The sequence below is a fragment of the Cololabis saira genome, chromosome 1 (assembly GCF_033807715.1).
Source record: "Cololabis saira isolate AMF1-May2022 chromosome 1, fColSai1.1, whole genome shotgun sequence".
NCBI classification, from domain to species: domain Eukaryota; kingdom Metazoa; phylum Chordata; class Actinopteri; order Beloniformes; family Belonidae; genus Cololabis; species Cololabis saira.
Window position 1 is genome coordinate 55507410 of NC_084587.1, and position 27553 is coordinate 55534962.

A 27553-nucleotide genomic window follows, 5' to 3' on the forward strand; every position below is an offset into this window, starting at 1 on the left:
TTTTGCTGTTTGTTTAGTTTTTCCGTCTGTTTTATTATTTCTGCTGTAGTTTTTCTGTTTTGTTGTTTTTCATTTTTATTTCTATTCTTTTCGGGGGTTTTTTGTATAAGAAAAAGAGAGAATCTCTGACCGTACTGCTTCCATTATCTATGCCATTTATGACAGTACTATGATCATCTTGTTACCATGAGATCCTTAATAAAAAATTGATTGCAAAAAAAAAATGTAAATACTTTGCAAAACAGACTGGCTGTTTGAGGTTTTTGTGAAACAACAAATCAGAAATGAAACAAAAGGAAGTCAAGTAAATATATGGTAGATTGCCCCTCCTGATACAGTATAAAGGTGTGGATTTTCTTCTTTTTTCATTAGGATTAGTGCACGTGCTATGCTAAATGGTCCATGCCCAGCTAGCTTGTTTTCCTCTTTCATTTCTCCGCATTAACACTTTCAACACTTAGAATTCAAAACCTAGCACTTATAAAGGCTTCTAGCAGGCTGCCCAGGAACATGTTAATGTCTAGCAGGCTGCCAGGGAACATGTTAATGGTCTGGGTGGTTCTGTGGAGGTTCTGTATCTCACCAGTGTGACTGCCGTGTGGAAACTGAGAATAAAAACCCCTGGTCGATGTGTAATCAACTGTTTTACATTTTGATCATTCTAAGATGAAGCTTTCCTGCTGTTCCTTGAATCAACAGAAGATGTGCGGCAGGTACTGCAGAGCCCTTGTGGGTTTTTTGGCTCATTTAGTGCCCTTTAAATGCATCAATCTATTCATTTCATCAATAATTATACCTAAACTGGACTGTAGCTTGAAATTTTATGCAATATTATTGAATCCAGAAATAAGCTGCATAAGAGTTAATACCAAGGACATCGTGGTCCGTAGCACTTGCTCTTCCATGTTGTCGTCTGTGCCGTCAATAGGGGTTTTGTGTGTTTTTGTTCCCAGGTCAGAAGTCCTATGATACAGGCTTGCAGTGTCATGTGTGCAGCTACATCAGTGTCTGTGGACTATCCACTTTTCCAGGGGCTGAACTCACTGGAATAATGTAGATGCCATCAAAACATACGTTTCACTTTTCCCTGGTCTAGGGCAACCTTAACACACACGCACACACATAAAGAATACACACACAATAATAATAGACCATAAATTCAGTTGGAAACCACAGGTAAGCCAAGTAAGATTAAACATTTCCAGAAGTATCGGAGTATTGAGCAAAGTCAGACATTTTTCCAACCTTAGATCTATGAATACTCTATACTGCACGCTTATTCTACCTTACTTGACTTACTATGTTGAAATCTGGGGTAATGCTTGCAAGACCACACTACAGACAGTTTGCACAATACAGAAAAGAGCAATACGAATGGTGAATAATGTTGGTTTTTATGATCACACCAATTTATTATTCTTCAAGTCAAAAGTTTAAAGCCAGAAAAAATCTACTTATTCCCAACATACAAACCATGTTCAGAGAGAGAGAGGGGGGTTATGCCCTCAGAGGCCAATTCAACTGTAGTTGGAATACAGTTGTGAAAAGTAGGTGCATTTCTGTCTGTGGCGTGAGGTTAGGGAATGGATTACCGGAATAATTAAAATATAGCAAAAATGTGTTGAATTTTAAAAAAAGGTATAAAGACATTGATGATAGATAAGTACAGACTTGTTCCCGGGTAATGGAATTATGTCATAAAGAAAAGAAACAAAAGGATGGGTATATTGAGTATTATTTTGATAAACACTTAAGTAATCCTTTTTCTAACATGTGTGTGTACAGATACATGCATTTATGTAAGTGTAAGCATGTGTAGTACATATGTATGTGGATATGTAATGTGCTTGTATATATGTATGTACATGTATGGATATATGTGTATATATGTATGTACATGTATGATATATGTGTATATATATATATATGTACATGTATGGATATATGTGTATATATATATATATATATATATATATATATATATATATATATATATATATATATATATATGTACATGTATGATATATGTGTATATATGTATGTACATGTATGATATATGTGTATATATGTATGCACATGTATGGATATATGTATGTACATGTATGGATATATGTGTATATGTATGTACATGTACTGATATATGTGTATATATGTATGTACATGTATGGATATATGTGTATATATGTATGTACATCTATGGATATATGTATGTATGTACATGTATGATATATGTGTATATATGTGTGTACATGTATGGATATATGTGTATATATGTGTGTACATGTATGATATATGTGTATATATGTATGTACATGTATGGATATATATCTATATATGTATGTACATGAATGGATATATGTGTATATATGTATGTACATGTATGATATATGTGTATATATGTGTGTACATGTATGATATATGTGTATATATGTGTGTACATGTATGATATATGTGTATATATGTGTGTACATGTATGATATATGTGTATATATGTACATGTATGGATATATGTGTATATATGTATGTACATGTATGATATATGTGTATATATGTGTGTACATGTATGATATATGTGTATATATGTATGCACATGTATGGATATATGTATGTACATGTATGGATATATGTGTATATATGTATGTACATGTACTGATATATGTGTATATATGTATGTACATGTATGGATATATATCTATATATGTATGTACATGAATGGATATATGTGTATATATGTGTGTACATGTATGGATATATGTGTATATATGTACATGTATGGATATATGTGTATATATGTATGTACATGTATGATATATGTGTATATATGTATGCACATGTATGGATATATGTATGTACATGTATGGATATATGTGTATATGTATGTACATGTACTGATATATGTGTATATATGTATGTACATGTATGGATATATGTGTATATATGTATGTACATCTATGGATATATGTATGTATGTACATGTATGATATATGTGTATATATGTATGTACATGTATGGATATATGTGTATATATGTATGTACATGTATGATATATGTGTATATATGTATGTACATGTATGGATATATGTGTAGGTACGTCATAAGCAGATAGGCATGCATGTGTATGTGCATATGCTCTCTGTGGTTGTAGCTATTATTCATTTGTGTTTATTTCATATAAGGAAAATGTCTCAAACATGTCAGACAAAAGAACATTTAGAAATGTAGGAAGGGGGGGCACTCACAAGCTGAGTCTTCAGCCCTGACCCTTTGTTCGTGACCTAAGTGTTCATGCTTGGTGGTGACCAATACATGTTTTTCATTCATTCATTCACAGTGGTGTATGAACTCTATAGCTGCTTCTTTCCTTTACACGAACAGCACCCCTGAACTTGAACAGAACTCTTCTTAGCATTTACTGCCATAACTTGTTGCACTACTGTTGTCTGTTTTATGTATTGTTTTTATTGTTTTTACCTGCTTTTAATTGCACCTTGGATGAGAGGGAAAGGAAATTTCATTCCTTTGTATGTCTGACATATATTTGGTGTGGCAAATAAAGAAACCTTGACCTTGACCTTAAAATGTGGCCGGAGCAGACAAAGCGTACAACTGAAGACCTGATTCATTGCTTGAAGCACATGGTAATTAGGGCCCGAGCACTGACAGTGCGAAGGCCCTATTGTATCTGTAGGAATTGTTCTCATTTAAATTTTTTTCATCGTTTTTATTTTTCTTCCGACGAAATGAGGGCCTTTTTTCCCCCTAAACGTGCCCCAAAAGTCACCAAATTTTGCAGGCAAGCCAGGCCTGGCGGAAAATGTGATATTTAATGGTTTGCATTAATGGGCGTGGCCTAACGGCTCAACAGCGCACCCTTGAAAACTTTGCGCCTCAAGCCCCACAATACGGTTTGACATACATGCACGAAAATCGGTACACACCTGTACTGCAACTTAAAGAAAAGTCTCTTGGCGCCATGTCGATCCTGCAACGACGCGCATTACTTTTCTCAGTCAAAAGCGTTACAGTGGCGACGATAGACTCCAAAAAGCGCGCCCCCCCTTCATCTGATTGGTCGATATTTGATAGACCCTATTTTCTGCCATATTCTTTGAACGGTTTGACATAAAGAGTCATGATGGTGTCATCGGACTTAGTTTTGAGTCCTTGACCTTTATTGGTGAAAATTGCATGCGCGAGGGCCCGTTCATCGCTGCTTGCAGCTTTAATTGATGTTATATTTATAGTTTTGGGAGGGGCAAGATGTGTTTATAAACTCTTAATATCTAAATCATTCAGCTGGGCTGATGTGCTTGTAATCAGTAAGGATGTGTGTGTTTCACTTATCTTATTCTGTCACCTTCTACAAACCTTCAACTCAGGTTTGTCTGAATAACTTCATATAATCATGAGACTCCTTCTCAACTGAGAAACTGGGTGTTTGTCTTGGACTGGCCGGGGTGTGACACGTGGAGTTGGAAAGACTGCAGGTAAAAGGTAGCGACCCCATTACAGAGGCCCATCTGGTGAAAGCACCTTTTAGAAAGGACACTTTCTTTTTCAATCTTTTCAGACACTTTCTTCCTTTTCCAAGCAGCTGTTGAACTAAACAGTTATCTGTGCTGGAACTGCAAACTGCAGTGACTGGTATGCAGTGATTGGGAGATGTGTCAAGGTTGACATTCCCCCAGCCTCCAGTTTGCCTTCAGTTTCTGTCTTGCCCCGCCTGTGTCCCATCTGCCCTGATTGTGTCCACACCTGTGTCTCGTCTTGTCTCGTTATCCCCTCAGTATATCTTGTCTTGTCATTCCTTGGTTCCCTGTCGGTCCGTACTGTGTCTTCCTCCATGTCTCCTCGTACCCTTTTTATGATCCTGGTTTTTTGTTCATCCTGCTCTGCAGCGCTTTGTTTTGCCTTTTTGTGGATTAAATCCTTTTTGTTTTGAGAACTCCTGTCTCCAGCCTACCTCTGTCTCCTGCACTTGGGTCCTAAAAATAACCAAACCATGACAGAACGGACCGACCAGGTGGACCCAGCGGGAGAGTACCTCACCATGTGGGACTTCCTTTGCCGTGAAGCGGCTAAAAACGTGCGTGAGTGTTGGGACCCCTTTTGGGGAACACGCCTGGCTCTGGGTGGACCCAGGAGCCTGCAGATGCAACGGCGACGGCGTCAGCGCCAGCGCCAGCCCCAGCCTGTTCCGGCTCCAGCTCCTGCACCTGTCCCTGTTCCTGTGGTGGTCTCGGATGCACCTCCCCACGTTCCTGTGGTGGTCCCAGACGCACCTCCCCATGTTCCTGTGGTGGTCTCGGATGCACCTCCCCACGTTCCTGTGGTGGTCCCGGACGCATCAGCCCCTCCTCCGGTGATGGTTTCGGACCCCCCTCAGCCGGCTCCGAGGACTCGTGTCCCCCCCCAGCCGGCTCCGAGGACTCGTGTCCCCCCCCAGCCGGCTCCGAGGACTCGTGTCCCCCCCCAGCCAGCTCCGAGGACTCGTGTCCCCCCCCAGCCAGCTCCGAGGACCCGTGTCCCCCCCCAGCCCGCCCTGGATGTGGACTCTGGGGACATCTGGGATCTGTCCCTTGAGGGGGGGCCGGCGCCCCTCGAGGGGGGGCCAGCGCCACGGACCCGGGTACCCCCGCAGCCGGCGCCCAGGACCCGGGTACCCCCGCAGCCGGCGCCCAGGACCCGGGTACCCCCGCAGCCGGCGCCTCGGACCCGGGCTCCCCCGCAGCCAGCGCTTCGGACCCGGGCACCCCCGCAGCCATGTCCCGTTCCTGAGCCGTGTCCCGTTCCTGAGCCGTGTCCTGTTCCTGAGGCGGCCCCGCAGCCCTCTGTTCCTGAGGCGGCCCCGCAGCCCTCTGTTCCTGAGTCGGTCCCGCAGCCCTCTGTTCCTGAGGCGGTCCCGCAGCCCTCTGTTCCTGAGACGGTCCCGCAGCCCTCTGTTCCTGAGGCGGTCCCGCAGCCCTCTGTTCCTGAGATGGTCCCGCAGCCCTCTGTTCCTGAGGCGGTCCCGCAGCCCTCTGTTCCTGAGGCGGTCCCGCAGCCCTCTGTTCCTGAGGCGGTCCCGCAGCCCTCTGTTCCTGAGGCGGTCCCGCAGCCCTCTGTTCCTGAGGCGGTCCCGCAGCCCCGTCAGGTTCCCGAGTCCCGTCAGGTTCCCGAGTCCCGTCAGGTTCCCGAGTCCCGCCAGGAATCCCTGTCACGCCCCCCGCCAAGACCGCCAAGCCCCCCGCCGAGACCGCCAAGCCCCACGCCGAGACCGCCAAGCCCCACGCTGAGACCGCCAAGCCCCACGCCAAGACCGCCAAGACCCACGCCGAGCCCCACGCCAAGACCGCCAAGCCCCACGCTGAGCCCCACGCCAAGACCGCCAAGCCCCACGCCGAGACCCGCGCCAAGCCCCACGCCGAGACCCACGTCAAGACCCAGGCCTAGGCCTCGTGGGCGGCCCCCGGAGCGTTCTCGCCGGTCTGGTCGGCCTCGTGGACGTCCCCCCGAGCGTTCTCGCCGGTCTGCCCGGCTTCGTGGGCGACCCCCGGAGCTGTCTCGCAGGTCTGCACAGTCCCCAGGATGGCCCCCGGAACGTTGGCCGTGTGTTGGCCTGGGCCCTCCTCCAGGCCCCCTCCGCCCGCCCTGGGTGGTAGGCCGAATGGGACATCTGGGATCTGTCCCTTGAGGGGGGGGTTCTGTCAAGGTTGACATTCCCCCAGCCTCCAGTTTGCCTTCAGTTTCTGTCTTGCCCCGCCTGTGTCCCATCTGCCCTGATTGTGTCCACACCTGTGTCTCGTCTTGTCTCGTTATCCCCTCAGTATATCTTGTCTTGTCATTCCTTGGTTCCCTGTCGGTCCGTACTGTGTCTTCCTCCATGTCTCCTCGTACCCTTTTTATGATCCTGGTTTTTTGTTCATCCTGCTCTGCAGCGCTTTGTTTTGCCTTTTTGTGGATTAAATCCTTTTTGTTTTGAGAACTCCTGTCTCCAGCCTACCTCTGTCTCCTGCACTTGGGTCCTAAGAAAACCCTAACCATGACAAGATGGACGGCCACAAGTCAAAAGCAGGTACACAGCATCCTTGGAAGAGGAAACCATAGACGATAAAGAGCCTGAAGCTCTGAGGATGAAAATGCATATTTTAGGTCAAGTGCCACAGGAGACGCCCTGTGGAACCCGCTAAAACCGGACTCCTCACACTCCTTTGTCTTTTTAAGACCATCATGCGTCACATGGAGAAAGTGCTGCTACTGAAGACATTCCCCGCCAAGCTCACACCCAACCAACCGGCTCCCTCTAGATCCGTGTGTCCTGCATGTTTGAGGTGCTGCCCTGCTTCAGCACGCCGTCATACAAGTAGCTGTGTCAGCAACAGACTGCTGCAGACCTTGATAACAAGCTAATGAGGACCATTAATAAGAATCAGGTGCTGATGCGAGGCCACATCTCAAACATCCAGGGCAGCTGCTCCAGATATGTGTGACATGAAAACAGGAAGTCATCAGACAGAGCACCACTAAGCACGGGTGGGATTTCTGCCTCTAAATTGCGGAAAAGCGATGACCCCAATGGGAGTTGTTGCTATCAGTGGTGGCCGACTGTAAACAGAATTTGTGAGTGTATTTTCTTCAGTGCAGAAACGATGATGGTGTGTGTTTAAAGTTTCCCCTCCCCTTCCTCTCTTTATGTTACCCCTCAACCTTCTCTTTCTTTGCAGGTTGCATGATTTCAGATCAATGAGTCAATGGTTCCCGGCCACTAAAGCCCCCCTGGTCTTCCGCAAACACACAGAGGCTAGAAACAGCCAACTAACAATGAGTGTTGAAAACCTAAAAGATTAATACAAAATGTATTTGTACTGAGAGAAGAAAAAGAAGCAGACAAACAAGGACTGTGCAAGTTTCTTATGTGTTGTCCTTGACACACAGTTACAGAGTTCTTCAAACAGTCCTGCTGCAAGGACTTCTCCCGTATTCCCTGCGGGGCTTCGTTTAATTGATTTTTGTCTGCTTATCAGTGTTGATTTTTGTTGTTGTGTTTGGGTCTTATCAAGGACTACAGTGTTACCAGTCCCAACACGCCTACACAACACGAGCACTGTTAGCAGGGGCGTGTCGGACGGAGGAGCGACGCGGCGGTGGGGGTCGTGGTGGTGCAGGGTGAAGCAGGGTTCTCTCCGAGGAGGCAGATGGCCGACCTCAGACGTTCACTGGGGTCAAGTCGACAAAACAAGCAACAATCAATGACTGGGGGAAGGACGCTCCCTCCCTCCCTCCCTCCCTCCCTCCACACTTCCTTCCCTTCCTTGTTGGCTCCTTCGTAACCTTGTTTCATAAACTTGCGCTGCTGCTAAAAGTCATCAGAAGCACTTTACTCGCCCGCTGGACCTTTTTCTCACCACGCATGGAAACAACTGAGACCAAGTCCGGGGAAATAACCGTAAAACGGTTCAAGGGCTGCGTTTATGAGTTTTTCTGACGACTCGATGTGCGAGCCTCATTCATCCACGCACGGCGGAGACGGCAGACACAGAGAGTAAAGACCCTGTCCTGGGCAGTGGTCAGCGTCGTCAACATGTGGACGGGCCAGGCCAGGGATGGAACCAAACATCCTCCCGCTGGGGGACAACAGCTCTTTCTCGTGAGACACAATTGCTTATAGAGTGGTGGAGGCATTTGCATAAATCAATGATTAATGCTGATTATTTAGAGAGCTGACTGGTTGATGGACACACCATAATGACTTTTTTTTAATTCTGGCTGCTGTCTTTTTGTATCGGAAAAATCAAACAATAGAAAAATAGTTTAAGGGGGGTATACTAACACAGAGGTAATCTTTTCTTTGCCCAAAATAATTTATTGACGTTTTGGTAGTAACTAGAGAATATAAAAAAGGAAAAAAATCCAATGTTATGCAACTCTGTTTCTTTGTTTGGGATAGCCAATGTCTGGATAACGTCTCATTCAGTTAAGACTCTGTGGCATCACAGACCCTCACCAGCACATGGATATCCAACATCTTTACTATGTATTTGATTTACATCAGAAGTATGCAGAACAGAGCTTTAACGCTGCTGTCAACGGCTGCAGGCCCTTCAGAAGAACCCGCTGACTCCACCCCCTCAAAAACACAACCATGAACGGGAGTACTGACGAGGCTTTGTACTGTGCTCCTGTGCTATTTTGACATTAAGATGTATTCCAAACTGTCTTTTCGTGTATCTTCCATCTTCCTGGTTATGAATCTTCCATACATAAAATGCCAATATTCCGCTGAAGGGGCTGCTGCTCTGCACACCAGCTGCCAGGGCACTGACATTCATTGCAAAATTGGTCTGAAAATGGAATCGGTCATCCTTTAATTAATTCTGCTGCTCGACAGCCTACCAAAAACTCTCAACTACAGGCAAAAGCATCACCGTTTCTAGTGACTGTCCAGTTGTAAGAGAGTCACTGGTGTTTGCATCAGCTATCTATTGGAATTTATTCAAGAGAAAATGAGGAGATCAATAAGTGAATTAACAGAACATAAGCAATTCAAATCTTTTTTTGTAACGGCTTCTCACGTCATGTAGTACTTCTGCATTGCATATATTCCCCTCTTCATCCATATATGTGGCGTTAATAAGGAACTCTGTGAAGACGGAGCCGTGTAACAAAGAAGCCCACGAGAAATCACACTGGGACCGTAGAACAACCATTTGCTCACTTTAGTCACTTTAGATTCAGGTGTCTGCATATGTACAGTACATGTGTGCTTAATAGATGTTGGTGCAATGAAGTCATTATTATTCTCCTCTGAATGTGTTTTTTAGCCGATGAGAAACTGAGGAGGCACTGCTTGCTCTGCTGCTGTGGGAGTCTCACTAATTTACACTCATATCACTATTCCCCTCCTCCCTTTGCATTCATGCACACACACACACACACACACACACGCACGCACGCACGCACGCACGCACGCACGCACGCACGCACGCACGCACATACACACACACACACACACACACACACACACACACACACACACACACACACTCACCTCCAAATTATTATGCCATGTTCCTTTCATGAGCTAAATTGGGGTCAAGACTATGGTGGTTGAACAACACAAAAAACAAGCGGTGCAGCAGCAGGAGGAGAGACAAAGCGCTGACCCTTTCAATAGAAGCTCAAAAACATTGGCAGACAGAAAAACCTGAATGTGGAAACAAAGGAGGGAGCTGAACGTCAAAATTAATACAACCACTGCACGACGATGAAATTGAAACTCTGCCATTTTGTTCACAATCTACACAAACACATCAGACATTCATTCACATTCTCTATTGCTGATTTTTACAACATTTAAGTGAAAGCATCTCATCTCTTCCCCTTTAAACTCGCCAGCAGACAGAACAAAGGCAGAAAAAGCAATACGCTTGTTTTATAGGCTTTACATTCTGTGCTTTGTGCATACTCTTGTTATACTTTATTAAGAACTTCAGAGTTTTACTGTAAGCCTTGAATCGTCCAAATGCTGCAGAGCTCATTACTGAATTCAATTATGCATGAGGTTAGATTTGGTGAAACTTGTACAAAGGGATAAGTAATTATATGCACATCACATAGACTGAGCAGGAGGGCGAATAAAGCAGCTTTCTCTAAAGCAGAGGGAGAGGTCACCCTCACTCTCGTATTATTTATTAACTTGCAGCGCTTTGATCCTACTGAACCTTCATCGGGTCAAAAGTTGGAACAACAGAAAGCACACCTTTATTTACGCAGCGCAGCGACTTAAGAAGTTCCTGGTGGGCGAGGCACCGGCTCAAACTCCAAAACATTTGGGGAGTTCAATTTGAACTTATTTACACTCTGTGTGACACATCCCGAGAGGGCCTTTGTTTTAGAAGTGTGCTATAAAAATACAACTCAATGGACTGACTGTTTTATTTGAAATTAATCATTTATGGGTGAAGTGTTTCTTTGTGTGTATAATCTTTATAAAGAGCTTCCAGACAGCCATGAAAGAGGCTCATTGTATCTGATTTAGTTTTGCTATTATATTCTGTGACAGGAAAATATTTGGAATTAAAAAAAAACTATTTTATCATCCAGCCAGTTTCAGGGATAATTAAAGTATTTTTGAATGAAACTGAATTGAGTTGCGGTCGAGCTAGCACTTTGTTAGAGGGTTGACTTTTTGAGAAGATGTTGAACTTTCCGCTTGACGACATGGAGGAGAAGCTAGGAGTAGCATCATGTTTAGCTCTGCAGAAACAGCTGAAACAGCTCAAAAGTATGAGAGTATGTAAAGCTGGATGTAGATGAGTTCACACATCATCATTTTAAAGGGAATCTTCCCGATACCTCCCAACCTTCTGATCAAAACATCCACCTTTTCAAAATGAACATTCTCACTGAATGAATGCTAAAGAAGTATAGAAGATGTAGTGTAGTTCTCTGACTGAGAAACATCCTGTTTGATCAGAAACAGAGAAAGGACCAACTCTACACAGTTAAAAGCAATCCAGCTCTTGCCATTTACACGTTGAGATGAGCGTTAACAATTAAAGTAGCGTAAGGATCTCCAGATGAGATTGTGTCTGTTGATATTGGAAAAAACCAACAAAAAACCCATCAACCAATCCTGGAGCTCGAGCTCCTCCCATCCCATCCCTATAGTGCCCCCCACCGCAAAAAACACATCACACTCCATCATGAACAGAGGTGTCAAGTAACGATGTACAAATACTTTGTTACCTTAGAAATTTTGCAGAAATTTTGGTTATCTATACTTCACTGGAGTAATTATTTTTCAGACGACTTTTTACTTTTACTCCTTACATTTTCACGCAATTATCTGTACTTTTTACTCCTTACATTTTAAAAACAGCCTTGTTACTCTATTTCATTTGGGCCTTTAAATAAAAACTATCCAGTTAAATTGCTCCATCCGGATAGAGTGAATTTGGTTGTGGTTGTTTCAGATGTTCTTGTCCAGTTTTGTGAAAAAAATGTTTCCCAAAGTGTTTTGGGTTAGACATGTTTAAACAGAGGGCAGCGCTGGATTACCAGGCCCCCCTGGACAGGCTGGTAGTTAGGCCTCCTACCTTGGTTTTCTCTCGTCTTAAGCAGCAGAAGAGACAGTTTTCATCGAAGGACCAGTCAGACACTTCCTCTGGTTCGCAGTCTGCATCAGAAAGGAAGACAGAAAGCTTTGGGTTAAATCAAACTTCAGCTCCATCATCTCCAGAGGCCACGAGTCCACATATTCTTACTGCAGATCTTTGTTCCTGTTGTGTTTTCAACTCAACTTAATGTTTTCTTTTTACATCCACTGCACTGGTTTCCATATCCATCGACTGCCGTAAGTGTTTCAATGTTCATGCACGAAGTGACGTTTAAAATCAGCTCTGTGAATGTTCACTTGAAACAATGTATTGATGCAAAAAACAATTAAATCATCTATGTAAACATATGGTACTTTGTCTCTATATTGTCTTTAATTAAATACAGCATTTAAATGATCTGCAAATTTATGCAATCTATTTTTATACACACTTTACACAGCATCGTGACTGATTTCAAACAAGGTTGCGTGTGAATCAGTGGAGAAATCTCCACATGGCATATGTTTTAATCCAACATCTGGTTCACCTGCTGAGACTGAAGCTGTGGGACCACAGCTCACAACATCCACATCATTAAAACGCTTCACTTTTAATTACAGTCCATAAATAAATCTCTGTAAAGACCAATTTCCTGTATCAAGTGTGTTGTGTAAAAATGGAGCACCAGTGATTGACAGCTGAGCTGAGTTTGTTGTTTAGGATATTGCATCTTTTTAAGAGTGCAGGTATGATATACACTCACCATCTTTATTCAGTAAACCCTGCAGGTGCCAGATTAAATCCCTTTTTGTCTTTAGAACTGCCCTCACCCTTTCTGACAAACATTGAACAAGTAATTGGAAATATTCCTCAGAAATCTTGGTCCATATTGACAGACTCTGTTCCCACTACAGGTATTAATGCTCCAATCAGATTTTTAACCAAAATACAATTTCTTTGTGTTGTCATTGTCATTATCACTTTAATGCAACCTTCAATACACTTAAGTGTGAACGGTATGTGGCTCTGAATTGACATGCATGTGCAGAGGAAAACATGCCATGATTAACGATTAACGGTAACCTTTTATGCAGCTGCTTCTGCACAGACGTATGTGCGGATACGGAGTCGGAACCAGGAGTGGTGGGATCTTCACTGACACATAAGTTCAGGATGTCGATGAAAACTTTTGAATACAGGACTGTCTCAGAAAATTAGAATATTGTGATAAAATTCTTTATTTTCTGTAATGCAATTAAAAAAAACAAAAATGTCATACATTCTGGATTCATTACAAATCAACTGAAATATTGCAAAACTTTTATTTTAATATTGCTGATTATGGTTTACAGTTTAAGATTAAGATTCCCAGAATATTCAAATTTTTTGAGATAGGATATTTGAGTTTTCTTAAGCTGTGAGCCATGATCAGCAATATTAAAATAATAAAAGGCTTGGAATATTTCAGTTGATTTGTAATGAATCCAGAATGTATGACATTTTTGCATTACAGAAAATAAAGAACTTTATCACAATATTCTAATTTTCTGAGACAGTCCTGTACATCTGTCAGCGCCTCTCCTCTAGACTTTTAAGACAAACACTCATCTCCTGTGACGTCAAAGATCAGATATGTATCCGATTGAGGATCACACATGGGTTTCCAGTTTTGAAGCCCATTTTCCGCAGCCATGTTTCTCAGCACGCTGACGGGAACATTCAATCAAATTCAATCAAAGTCAGTTATGCTCCCAACTCCTTCAACCAAACCCCCCAAATGATCTGCAGAGGTGCCGTGGGACGTGTCCAGCAGGATAGACCATTTAACATGTTGACTAGGCACTGAAATCAAAAATGATGGGTTACTACAAATGGGTGGTTGCTACGCTAATTGCAGTAGCATGACAATCACAGATGAGGAAGTGATAACACTCAGCGATTGGCCGTGCCGACTGCCAACTCTCTGGTATAAAAAAAATTCCCCCTCCTCAGAGTTGTCATGGGTGTGATACCAAACAATTGAGACCAAAACAGTTTTTTGAACCAGCCTGTAAATATGTTTAAAGATGTTTTTGGGCTCTAGTGGCCCTTCATTCAAGTTGCAGACAGGAAGGGGGTAGAGAGAGAGAACGGGGATGACATGCAGCAAAGGTGCGCAGGCCGGGATTCGAACCTGCGACCACCAGGAGGACTGCAGCCTCAGTACATGAGCCGCTGCCTAACCCACTGCGCCACCGAGCGGCCAAATGTATTTATTTCTGCTCTGAAGTTGGACATTTTAACGTGGGAGTCGGAGGAGATTGACTCGTCTTTGCACCCAGCATCTATCGGTCAATCGAGGAACTGCAACCAAACTTAGATCTGCATTAGTGTCAATGCCGAAGTGAGATGGTTGGCGCTTTCTGCACACCCGTGATGTAAAGCCCATTCCATAATTACAGCTTTATTTGTCAGTGAGCCAGCGGCCCGGCACAGGGAAATTGCACCACCTCCCGCTGCTCTTTTAGACTGAGATGTGATGACTGTGGAGGCCACATCAGTACAGTTACAGTGACCTCACCGTCTGGTTCTACCTAGTCTGAGATCCTGGGAGTTTTTTGCCATGATGGTCTCCTAGAAATCTAGCCATACTGCTAGCAAGTTGACATTTGCTTTGCAGGTACGTCTAACTCAACTGGAGGTTAATAAATACGGTTAAAAGTCATGGGGACCCAATACAAAATCAGTCTATGCTGGTAGCAAGAGTCAACAGATTGGCAATGTAATCTGAACGTAAATTTTGTAGATAGCTGCAGCTGAAGAATAAGGTTGTTTGAATCCGCTTTGGCATCGACAGTTAAAGATTCTAACTCTTTCTCAGAAAACTGAACAGAAGACAGAACTCAAATCACTTGCCAACAGCAAAAGTTGAAGTTGAATAATGCTCCTTTGTTGCTCTGATTGGTTGTAGCGCTAACCAACTGCACGCAAAGGCAATTTGATATTTGATAAGCAACTGTCGGTCCCACCTTGTCATGATTCGGCGACTGTAACAGAACCCAGATGGAGGAAACGAGGCACCAGTGCCAATCCAAATACTTTTATTTAACAAAAAAGCTTTCCCCAACCACAGAACTATGAAATTACCAGAGACACCAAAATCAACCAGGGAAACTAACAGTACAGAGCAGCCAAGTGGGAGGGAAAGACAAGACGGATACATTCACGGGACTGACGAGACACAGGTGCAAACAATCAGGGCAGATTGGAACAAACTGAACACACGAACACAGACATTCAAAATAAAACAGGAAGTAATCAAAAAACAAATCCATTACACTGGCCCTGGGATCAGGAGGGCTGTGGATTGTTTTCACATCTTTCCAAATGTGGGTCTGATCTTTTAGCCTCGCATGGTGCCTCATCCTGCTGGAAACAGAGAGGAGGATTGCTACGCTACGGTCACAGTGGAATACAGCTATGACCGTTAAAGAAGCAGCAGCACTCAGGTAGGCCCTGGTGACTCCACAATGCTTAAAGCAGCACAACGTAACTTTCAGCTTTTGTTGAGTTTGGCGTCTCCTTTGGACAAAAGCGGTAGTGCTTTACCAGTATTGTGGCAGGGTTCCTACCATGCTCCTCAAAGTTACATAGTGCCAGTGAAGGCGATACAGACCCCTCAGACCATGACAGAGGTTCATTAAACCTTTTTTAAGTTGATGTTCCATCACAATGACTCTGGAAATATGATATTAAGGTGGAAAAGTTACGTAGTGTCGCTTTAAGTGTTAGTAAAGGGGTTAAAGTGTACCCAGAAAATAACCTTGATAATGCCCCCACCAGCCTGAACTGGGGTTGCAAGGCCAAAAGTTGTTAAAGCCAAAGAGTGATCTTGAAGGGGACCTATTATGGCATCTAATATCTATTTTAAACAGGTCTTGAATGTCTTAAAAACAAGCCTTTGATTTTTTTTTAACTAAATAAATGAGAAATTCAGCCTCTGATCCATGTCTTTATCTTCCCATTCTCTAACCTCATTATCTATGCGGGATTCTGAGTGGGCGGGGCTATGATAATGAGGCTCTGTGCTGATTGGCTGCCTGAATGACGCGTAGAAAATGGCGGAAGCTCCGGCCGGCGGAGAGCAGAATCTGAACGGCTCGTTAAAGCCACATCACACTGGACAGACACTGCAGAATCTGGTTACTTTCCTCCTTCTCTGAGTTGGCAGGCTGAGGGGAGACCACTTTATATATGTTAAAGCAAGAAAAAAACCTGTTTTTCATAATAGGTCCCCTTTAACATCCAAACATTGCTTAACAAATCAAGTATCTTGTTGAGCCTGTGTGAATATGATTTCCTTTTCTTGCTAACAGGAATGGCAGCAGATGTGGTGCTGTGTTTTTTCAGCCCCTCTGCTTCAAGGTTTGCTGTTTTGCTATTTGTTTGGATTTATTCATTATTCATTTGCTACTTATTTGGATATTTTACACAACTCTGACTTCCCCCTTATAAAAGTTAATGATTAGTGCTACAGTACAACTATTGCACTAACCCAAGTATTTCATTTTATTCTCATAAGTCATATCACTCACAAATATTTGTAATTATGTAAGTATGAATTGTGAACCTACAATGCTACAAATGCAATTGCACAATTATCTTTTGTATACAATTTTGGCACAAATAAACGATGAAGACAGATAGGACGCATATCCAGACTGTAAATGACAAGCCCATGCCTTCAGATGATTCCATCCTGTCAACATGGCAGAAGTGGTAGGACATTTGTTTGTGATGTTTTCAGTCATTCAGTCATGAAAAGGACAGTGGTCACTCTCCGTGGTGAGGACGGACACATTTTAATCTCTCACCAAAAAGGGGGAGAGATTGGAAACATGACACAGAAAATTGGGTTCAGTTTTCAATTCAGGAGTTCCAAAAATAGTGGTTTATGTTAAATCAAACAAAAGAAAACCGCTGCTTAGCAGGATACAAAACAGACGTGAAACATGGAGGATCAAACAGTACAGACCAGCAGGGAGCAAGAGGAAGACCAGACCAGATATACAGAGTTGACGAGACACAGGTGCAGACGATCAGGGGGAATGGGAACAAGGGATGTCAAGATGTAACTGAAACAAATACATGTTTCAAAGTAAAACCGGAAGCAAATAACAAAACTGTGACATAACAAGTAGTACAGAATGCAGTGAACAGTAAAATACAGTGGGACAAAAAAGTAATTAGTCAGACACCAGTTTGTGCAAGTTCTCCCACTTAAAGAGAGAGGCCTGTCATTTTCATCACAGGTACATCTCAACTATGAGGGACAGAATGAAAAAAAAAAATCCAGAAAATCACATTTGCAAATTATAGTGGAAAATAAAGTAAGTATTTGGTCAATAACAAAAGTTTATCTCAATACTTTGTTCTATACCCTTTGTTGGCGATGACAGAGGCCAAACGTTTTCTGTAAGTCTTCACAAGGTTTTCTACACTGTTGCTGGTATTTTGTCTTTATCTTTATACTGTGAGAGTAGCTGCTGCCTTGAAAAAGGTCCACTCTGTCCTGACAGACTATATTTATTCTAGAACAAACACCATGTCAGTTTGGTGCAGACCTATTGTAAGGGTTGAAACATGGGCTTTGGCTTGCAGCTAGCTTTTTTTATATGCATGTCTTTGTTGCATGGAAACTTTCAAATGAGAACAATATGCAAAATGGAAAAGAAAACAGTACAAGTATGACTTGTACATTTTCCTTTAAGATAATATATTATCCTAACATTTATTGAAGATTGCTGGTTTCTTGTATCATTTTTGTTCCTGCATGTCGATGAAATATCTTTTCAAGTCCACTCAGAAGGTTGTCTTTTATTCTGGTGTAGTTACACAGTGGTTATATACATACTGCAGAGTCTTTATTGCACAAAGGGCATGCTTTTTACTAACATGGCACCTCCTGATCAGAGAAAGAGAGGAGATTGGCTCCAGCTGAGCTGTTGCTTCATCCCAGCTGAGGCTTTTAACTTGAGTTAAAAGCCTCAGCGCAGTCTGATACCACATCACCAGGGAGTGACAGAGACGTATGCAGACATAGAGAGGAAGGATTGAGAAATGTGTTACAAATGGGAGGAGGAAACGGTATTCAGAGTCAGGCTCCCAGAGAGAAGGAGCACAGCAACACAAAATCACTACAGTCACAATATCTTTTAGACACACAGTACATGTCGGATGAAGACATTACCGTGTCTCCGAAATGTCATCTTTCCAGATGCTCAGACAGGAATCGGCAGTGAAAATGCCTCCCTGAGCTGGAGGATGGTGGAATGGGATGAGGATTCTTTACTTGGCTCTAAACCTAAAAATCTGCAGAGATGCAAAATCTGCACGCGATCCCTGCATCTGTTCTGCTTGAGTGCATCCACAAAGCATTTTATTACTCAACGCAAAATTGAACCTTGCTTCAGATTTCCAAGCTCATTTAGATCCTGTTTAAACCTTGCATAAAGCATGTATCCTAAGAAATCCAGTCACAAGTGACCAATGCAAGGTCTGAGATCCGATCAGTTAGGACATATTTGAATGTGTTCTGGGTGGTTTGCAAGATCCAAACTGGGGCATTTATGCCTTGCTGCTATGCAGGAAATGGATTTGGTTTGGTTTCACTGCTTGTTGCCAGAAGATCAGCAGCCAAAATGCAACAAAAACACTTAATAATCAAAATCAACCAATATGTTGTGAGGAAGATCTCTTAATGTGCATCTTTGTCAGAATAACTATGATAATAATAATAAATAGTAATCCCAGGCTTACAAATCAATCGTTATGCAGACAGTTCTTTACAGCTCTGTCTTGTCATACAACGCCTACTGGCACACAGTATTTGCAATAAGCCAATTTATGGTCTGCCTCATCTTGAAAGTCTCACACATGTACCTTGTTTGCATGTTTTAATGCCTGTTTGTGTAATTCTGGGATTTTCCAGTTATTTACGACATCTTAACATTACTGTTTTGAGATGTAGTTTCCTATCACATCACAACCCATCACATGAGTGTGACTTGGACGTCACATGATAGCACTGGATCACACGGCTCGTGAGAATGTTAATTTTCTGCTAATTGATTTTCACAGAGCACAGAACAATGGCTGCCTGCAATCTTTGAAGCCTGTGTCGCTCCCCATGGGTGTTAATATGGCTGATGCCATTTGGAGTCTGCGACGGCCCGGCGGCCGGTCCATGGCGCACCTCGCCTCTTGCAAATGCTTGGATGAACGACTGATTCTGGCTGTCGGGACGGTGCAGATGTGTACCGATCTGAATACAATGTTTATCAGTAGCCAGTTACCAGCCTTGTTTTGCGTTCAGAGCAAACTTCAAACCAGAGTTCCCACACGGACATCTTAAGTTTTGGACTGGAAGTTTGTAGTCGGCACCGGACTCCCACGTGAGGTTTTTACCCGCTAGCAGCCGTCATGGCTGATGCAAACAAGAAGACCCTCCCTTATCTTTAAAGGGAAAGTTCGGTTTTTTACAACCTGGACCTTATTTCTGGCATTTTTTATGGTCGTATACTCACTCGGGGTGTAACGATACACTAATCTCACGATACGGTACGATACACGATATTGAGGTCACGATAATGATACGATACAATATTATAGCAGTATTTTTTTAACAACCTTGAATGAGGAACATATGACTGGAAAAAATTGTCTTTTATTTGAAAGACACAAAATACAAAACAATACTGTACATGTGCCCTATTGTTACAGTTTGTAATGCTTTATAACTGTTTAAGTTTTAAAGAGAAAGCCAGGCCAACCATTTTCCACAAACTGAACTAAAAGTAAATGTTAGGTTTGCATTATGCATCTTCAGTTTCATACAAGTACAAATATTTAGCCACAAACTGAATAGTTTCTCTCATGTGTGATTTGACTTTTTCTTTTCCAGAAATTTAACAACTAAAATTGAATAAATAAATACAAGTAAATAAATACATACAATTTTACATCATAAAAAAAGATTGATTCATGCTCACCTTATAAGTGTAAGAGGAGATTTATTTTTGTTAAGAAGGTTATTTTGGTAATTCAGGGTTCATTATTTTATAAATATATTCTTTATATTCTGATGTAAATCAGGGACTATAATGACACTAGTCAGTTTATCTGTAGGGATTAGTCTGTTTTAGATTGGGCGGAGTGATACAGCACTAGGTGTTGTGTTGATGTTCTGAAATCCTACGCTGTTGAGCGGACATTGAAGTACACGCAAACTCACGCAGGAGTTGTCCCCGTGTTTATCCTACTCACGACCCCAAAAAGGTTTAATTTAATAAGGTAAGGCTTAACTCTACACCAGACGTAAATAAGTAAAGGTTCAGAGCTCAAAACAGGACCGCAAAACGGGACTACTTTCTTCTGAGCGGAGGAAGATTTTGGTCCGCGCGGTCGCGGCTGCGGCCGCGGTCGGATGCGTGTTACTAGTCAACACAATAGATTAATATTAATAATCCAATATCGCGATACAGGTTGTCACCTCCACGACATGTATCGTGACGTTTTTGTATCGCGAAATTTCGTGGCACGATATATTGTTACACCCCTAATACTCACCCAGAAAAGTTTGGTGTCATTTGGAGTCCTTCGGAAGATATTAGGAGTTTTGTGCGAGCCGCTTCTCCATATAACGGTAGTGAACGGGACACAGCGGGACACAGACGATGCAGCGTCTAAATAACACATTATTGCCGCGAAACTCTTCATTTCTTTTATGAATCACTAGATCTGCTTCCAGGACCTGTTGTCTACATCCGGGGCTGTGTGTGTAACAAATAAATCAGTTTGTAAACAAGACCTCTGAACTCATGACGTCATCTCTGTGCGCGCACTCTGTCCTCCGTTCAGTGAGCTCTTCAGCCGTATACTCTGGCTCAAACCGGTAAGGACGTCCATCATATTCAAAGTCGTCGTCCACAACCTCAGAATTTGACAAATATTCAGACATGTTTCAAATAACTAACAGTAAACTAACAGTAGTGAACTCCAGCTGTACACAGAGCTGTGTCTGGGACGCGCGCACAGAGATGACGTCATGAGTTCAGAGGTCTTGTTTACAAACGGATTTATTTGTTACACACACAGCCCCGGATGTAGACAACAGGTCCTGGAAGCAGATCTAGTGATTCATAAAAGAAATGAACGAGTTTCGCGGCAATCATGTGTTATTTAGACGCTGCATCGTCTGTGTCCCGCTGTGCCCCGTTCACTACCGTTATATGGAGAAGCGGCTCGCACAAAACTCCTAATATCTTCAGAAGGACTCTAAATGACACCAAACTTTTCTGAACAACACGTCAAACCTCATAACGCATTTGAAACGACAGCACGCCGATGTGAGTATCGCTGCTGCGAGGAAAGAAACCTGCACCGTGTCAACGCATCTGAACAGGCTTTAGCCAGTAATTCAGATCAGGCTGAAGAAATAACTAATGCCACTGGTGTTTTTATAACTGCCAATCTGCAACCATACTCAGCTGTTGAGAACACAGGGTTCTCACGCTTTATATTTTGTTTAATTTGAGAATATTTTATTTATTTATTTGCAAAAGTTGAAATATAAACGAAAAGCAATTTTTATGTTTTGTGTTTTTTTTTTCCTTACTGTACCGAAAATGAACCAAACTGTGATTCTTGTGTCCCGTTACTGTCCGAGTGAGTGAACGTGAAGTCTGTTTCACCTCTAACAACAGCCATGATGTCACACCCAGCAGTGACGTCACAGCCTCAGTACACATATTTATCGCCATAAAATTGGGATTTACCCTTTCAAATAATATCACAAGCAAAAATGTATTTTTATGAAAACAAAGGAAGTTGTTGATTGTAGCTAGTTGATGCAGGGTATTTTTCATGGGTATTTGTTAAAGCGTGGTTTCATTTCTCCCTTACAGAGCTGCTACCCAGCTGGGTCCTGGGCATGTCGTCTGGAAGCAGAAGCGTTCTCTCCTGCCGGGAGTCAGAGCGCCGTCTGCTCGCGGCCAGGTGGAGACTGCATTATCATTTTAATATTTACACAATTTAACAGTGCAATAACATGTGTCATGTGCAATTTGCCAACATACTGACAAATGTATTTGGCTGTTTGTAAAAGCAAAAAATAAAATGAAATTAAAGCTGCAAGCAGCGATGAACGAGCCCTCGCACCCTTGTGCACGTTCAGGCTGCAGTGGAAGCTTGTGTGACTTTATGTAGATTCTTCAGGCCTGGACATTTAGTGGATGAAACCACCCACGACTCTATATCAAACCATTCAAAAGTTATAGCAGAAAGTAGGAACTATCACATATCGACCAATCAGATGAAGGGGCGGGGTTAATTTGCACCAAGTATGGTCAAGGACTTCAAACCGAGTCCGATGACACCACCCACGAGTCTTTATGTCAAACCATTCAAAGGTTATGGCAGAAAGTAGGAACTATCAAATATGGACGATCAGATGAAGGGGGGGGCCATGCTTTTTGGCGTCTAGCGTCGCCACGGTAACGCTTTTGACTGAGAAAAGTAATGTGCGTTGTCGCAGGATGGAGACGCACATTTTGATGTATAACACACCTGGGTGCACATTACGGTTCCGCATTAATGGCAGAAGAAATGGCATAAATTGCGCCAAAATTACACGATTCATTCAAAATGGCCGACTTCCTGTTCGGTTTCAGCCATGGCGCCAAGAGACTTTTCTTTAAGTTGCGAGATGATACAGGTGTGTACCAATTTTCGTGCATGTACGTCAAACCGTATTGTGGGGCTTGAGGCACAAAGTTTTCTAGGGGGCGCTGTTGAGCCATTTTGCCACGCCCATTAATGCAAACCATTAAATATCACATTTATCACCAGGCCTGGCTTGGTGAAAAATTTGGTGACTTTTGGGGCACATTTAGGGGGGCAAAAAGGTCCTAATTTTGTCGGAAGAAAAACAACAACGAGAAGGAGAACATCTCCTACAGATACAATAGGGCCCTAGCACTGTCAGTGCTCGGGCCCTAATAAATAAATATACCAAATTTGAAAAAAAAAAAAATACAAATAAATATCTAAAATATTTGGGCCTAGCTCTACTTTTCAGGTGGGACTGATACTCTGAATACCTGGAAAAGAAAACAAATGGGCATTTTGGGTGGGTGACGTGAAAGCTGCTGGTGCTTTTCTCTGTGTCTGCCCGTGTGCGTTTGTGTGATTCAAATACGGCAGATCACAGTCATAGCCAGCTCCTCTCACCTGCCGGAGACTCGGGCAGCAGGGCTGCTCCTGCTCATCCCTCCCTGTTCCTCTCTGTCAGGAGGAGTAATGGAAAGGTCACAGGTGAGCTAGTGTGGACTGTGGCGGTGCCAGTCCCCACATCCCCGGGGAGGAACCAATTAGCTCCAGTCCCGCTGCTCCACAGACCCCCGACGCTCGCCGCTCTCAGCCTTATGTGTGTTTGTTTGCCAACACTAGAGAGAAGGTTGACCGTGTTTTTATGTGCTTTAAGCTTCAGACACGTGTGTGTTGTGCTGGTCAACTCTGCTTCTTTAAATGCCTCTAATCAGCTTAGTGCGGGGGTCGGCAACCCGCGGCTCCAGAGCAGCAAGCGGCTCTTTAGCGCCGCCCTAGTGGGGTTAGGGTTCAAACATTTTTCAAAAATGTTTGAAAATGGAAATAGATGGGGGTGGGAAATATATTTTTTGTTTAATGTGGTTTCTGTATGAGGACAAACATGACACAAACATTCCTAACGTTTTCCAATGCTGTAAAATGTGTAGAATAAATATTACATTTCAACATTTCTGTTAACAAAGATTTGCGTCAGAGCCTGCAACACATGTTTCTACCAGCAGGGCGGCGCCAGGCAGGAGGCTGTTGTAAACAAACCGGCCAAAGGGATTGTTTCCAGAGGGAAAAAGAGAAAAATAACTGAGGAGAAAAGAGGATTCAACGTTTCTTGGACCGAATCATTTGCATTCATTGCAGACCTATTTGCAGACTTCAAAAACAAAACAGAGATAATCCAGACTCTCTCCACTAAGACAGTGAATGAAAGGGCCATTAAAATGGCAGCAGCATCACCGATCAGCAAATCAAGGACATAAATTCAGCGCCAGCAGAGTCAATTATTGTGTTGAGTCGAGTGATGTGATCGATATCGAGCAGACTGCGCTTTTATGCAGGTATGTGAACTCTTATGTATTTGTAGCCAACTTAGTCATTTAGATAGTAGGCTAATATAACTCATATAGATACATACAGCATGTGTTGTCTTCATTCTAAGGCTTATACAAGACTTTTAACTTTTTGCGGCCCCAGACATATTTGTTTTTTGTGTTTTTGGTCCAATATGGCTATTTCATCATTTTGGGTTGCCGACTCCTGGCTTAGTGCTTCTGCAGGAACGTCTGAGCAACACTACCATTCTGTAGCCTGTATTCGAAGTAGTCATTTTTGTAAGTAGTAGTAAGTGTCTTCTTTACAACATTGCTTCAGTTAGACGGCACCTTTGATTTGAACTTTGATTCTTAAACTTTTCCGATGTTCTGATGTAGATTTGCTGCTTTGTTTGTGTCACTGCTCTGTTGCAGGACCCGGTTTGGACCAAACTTGAGATAAATGGCCTCACACTCACCCCTAGAGGTTATTTGCGGTATGAAGGGTGTTTATCAACTATGGAGCCGGGAACCAGAGTAAAACAGTTCCACTGTGGTCTCATCCGTCCTAAGGACATAGGTCAGGTGCAGTTCTGCAAACTTCAGCTGTGCTTCCATGTTCTTTTTACCCAGAAGAGGGCATCTTTGGCATCCGTCCCAAACAAATGGATAGTTTTACAGGCCTGGTTTTACAGGCTTCCGAGACCTGCATGGGCAGGTCTCGGAAGCCCCCATTCCCACTGCCCCAGCATCCCATAGTGCCATTCTCAAGTCCTGATGAAAGGGGAGCGATTTCAGGAAGATACGTGCATCAAAGACAAACTCAATATGTGTCGCATCATGGTCCGCTTTGGTGACCCCTTCCAACGGAAAAATGAAATAAAAAAATAAAAACTGGTGCTGCCTTTAGGGCAGTGATCCCCAACTGGCGGCCCGCGGGCCCAATCTGGCCCACCGAACCGTCCAATCTGGTCCACCGAACCGTCCAATCTGGCCCACCGAACCGTCCAATCTGGCCCACCGAACCGTCCAATCTGGCCCACCGAACCGTCCAATCTGGTCCACCGAACCGTCCAATCTGGCCCACCGAACCGTCCGATCTGACCCACCGAACCGTCCAATCTGGCCCACCGAACCGTCCAATCTGGCCCACCGAACCGTCCGATCTGACCCGCCGAACCGTCCGATCTGACCCGCCGAACCGTCCAATCTGACCCGCCGAACCGTCCAATCTGACCCGCCGAACCGTCCAATCTGGCCCGCGACTGGATTCCATAATCATGAGGATCAGCAGCAACAGTTTCGTTGTAAATGAGGTAAACAGGGGACGCATTTGGGAAGGTGGGCATGATAAATGCTACTTTTCAGTCCAGTCACCGTTAAAGGATCTGTTTTCCACATCCACTTTCCATTTCATGGCCTTTGAGAGCCATTTTACCTGAGTTAAGAGGCCTTTTCCCATCACTTCCGTGGTGTTTGTTTTTCAAGTGCTCTGTAAATAAAGTTGACTTAATTGAGTTGAGGCAAAATATCTCTATCACTGTGGTCTAGGTCAGTGTCTCCCAACCTGGGGTCCTCCCCCCCTGGGGGGGCGCCTGAGATCTCTGGGGGGGCGCGAAACTTTGTCTGCTTTGAAATTATGCAGTTGTAAAAATTATATTTGCGAATGAATCATTCATAAGACATTGTTAGGAATAATTTATGAATGTCTTGAATATTTTTTGTGTTTTTTTATACACTGGTGACAAACACAGGAAATTATTTCATTCCTTATTATTATATCATTACTCAACATTTAATCTACTCCGACAGGTTGTTAAAGGAAAAATGTTAAAAAAATGTTGGTCTCATATTAAAAGAGACATTTTTCAGAAATATTTGTATGTCTTTTTATGTCCTTTTGTGTAAATTTTATACATTGGTGACATTGGAGAAACAAAGTCATACGGTATGTATACAGAGTAAACCAAAGAGAAATGTATCAAAAAAACATAATTAATGTTCATTTTTTCAATTAAAGACTATTTTGGTGCTAGTACGTACGGGTCGGGGGGCCGGCTGGTCTTAGACACAAGTAGGGGGGGCTCCATGGAACCACTGGTCTAGGTGATAGGAGACTGACTCATAAAGGCTAAAAGTGCCTTCAGTTTTGTAATGAAATGGAAAAAAATAAAAACAACATCAAATAATAACGTTATGCCAAAATTAGATTTTTTAATTAATTTTTATTTGAGGGTCCGGCTCCCAAGGTGACTATCCGGTAAAATTCTGGCCCTCTGACAAATATAGTTGGTGATTTAGGGTCTAAACCGGAGCAGCCTAATCTAGGTTCTTGAGGTTCCTGCCCCTCACAAGTCTGTCAATCACAAGTCACACACACACACACACACACACACACACACACACACACACACACACACACACACACACACACACACACACACACACACACACACACACACACACACACACACACACACACACACACACACACACAATATTTATTTTTCTTTTTCCAGTTTCCTTTTGAAACATTGGGCCTTGAATTCCAAAGCTCTCCAAGTGGCTGCTTCTCCTGTTGGAGTCAAAGACGTGTGATTTTCATGACGGACCATTAAAAGACAAGAGGCCACGGTCACCGCTGTGTTTCCATCTCCTCCAGATAAACGGAGGTGCGGGCCGAAGCGCAGCCTACCGGGGGAGATCAGGACCAGGGCCCGACGAGAGGAAATGTTTCATCATACCTTGTTACTCCCCCCTCTTAACTCACATAGTGTGTGTTTTGTGTTGGCGTGTGCGAGTGTGTGAGTGTGCGAGTGTGCATGCGTGAGTGGGAGAGCTGCCAGCACAACTGGTTTATGTGTGTCGGGGAGGGGGGGGGGGGGTAATGCATGAGTGAAAGTGACATGCCCAAAATATTCTAAAAATGCCTTAAGTTGGTGGGGGATGGGGTCACATGACTTTGGGACGCCATGTTGACCTTGTTTCTGAGAGAGGGAGGGAGAGAGAGAGGGAGGGAGAGAGAGGAAGGAAGCTGCTGTTCAGTAAAACTCACATTTGATTCGTATCACTAATATCACAAAGGCTGTTTTTGGAAGCTTTGCTGTGGTTTGGAGAACTAAATAACGTATAACGCACATCCAGACACGTTGGACCGGAGGGAAGCTCGGGCCGGCCAGACGTCTCCGCTCACGCTTCACCAGTTCGGTTGCCGTGAAACCAACTCTGCTGTGTCTGCTTCGTGTATGCAGATCCGGGGAAGAAGTTTACGTACCGTCGTCCAAATAGGCCGACTGAAAACTAAAA

General features: G+C 43.3%; 1 protein-coding gene across 1 annotated transcript in view; it reads right to left on the reverse strand.

The window, feature by feature from the left end:
- lcor (ligand dependent nuclear receptor corepressor) overlaps positions 1–27553 on the reverse strand; it is a 109788-nt gene that overhangs the window by 22769 nt on the left and 59466 nt on the right. The window contains exon 3 of the mRNA XM_061727685.1: positions 12078–12157. Coding sequence (XP_061583669.1) covers positions 12078–12157 — 80 coding nt within the window. The remainder of the gene's footprint in view (positions 1–12077; positions 12158–27553) is intronic.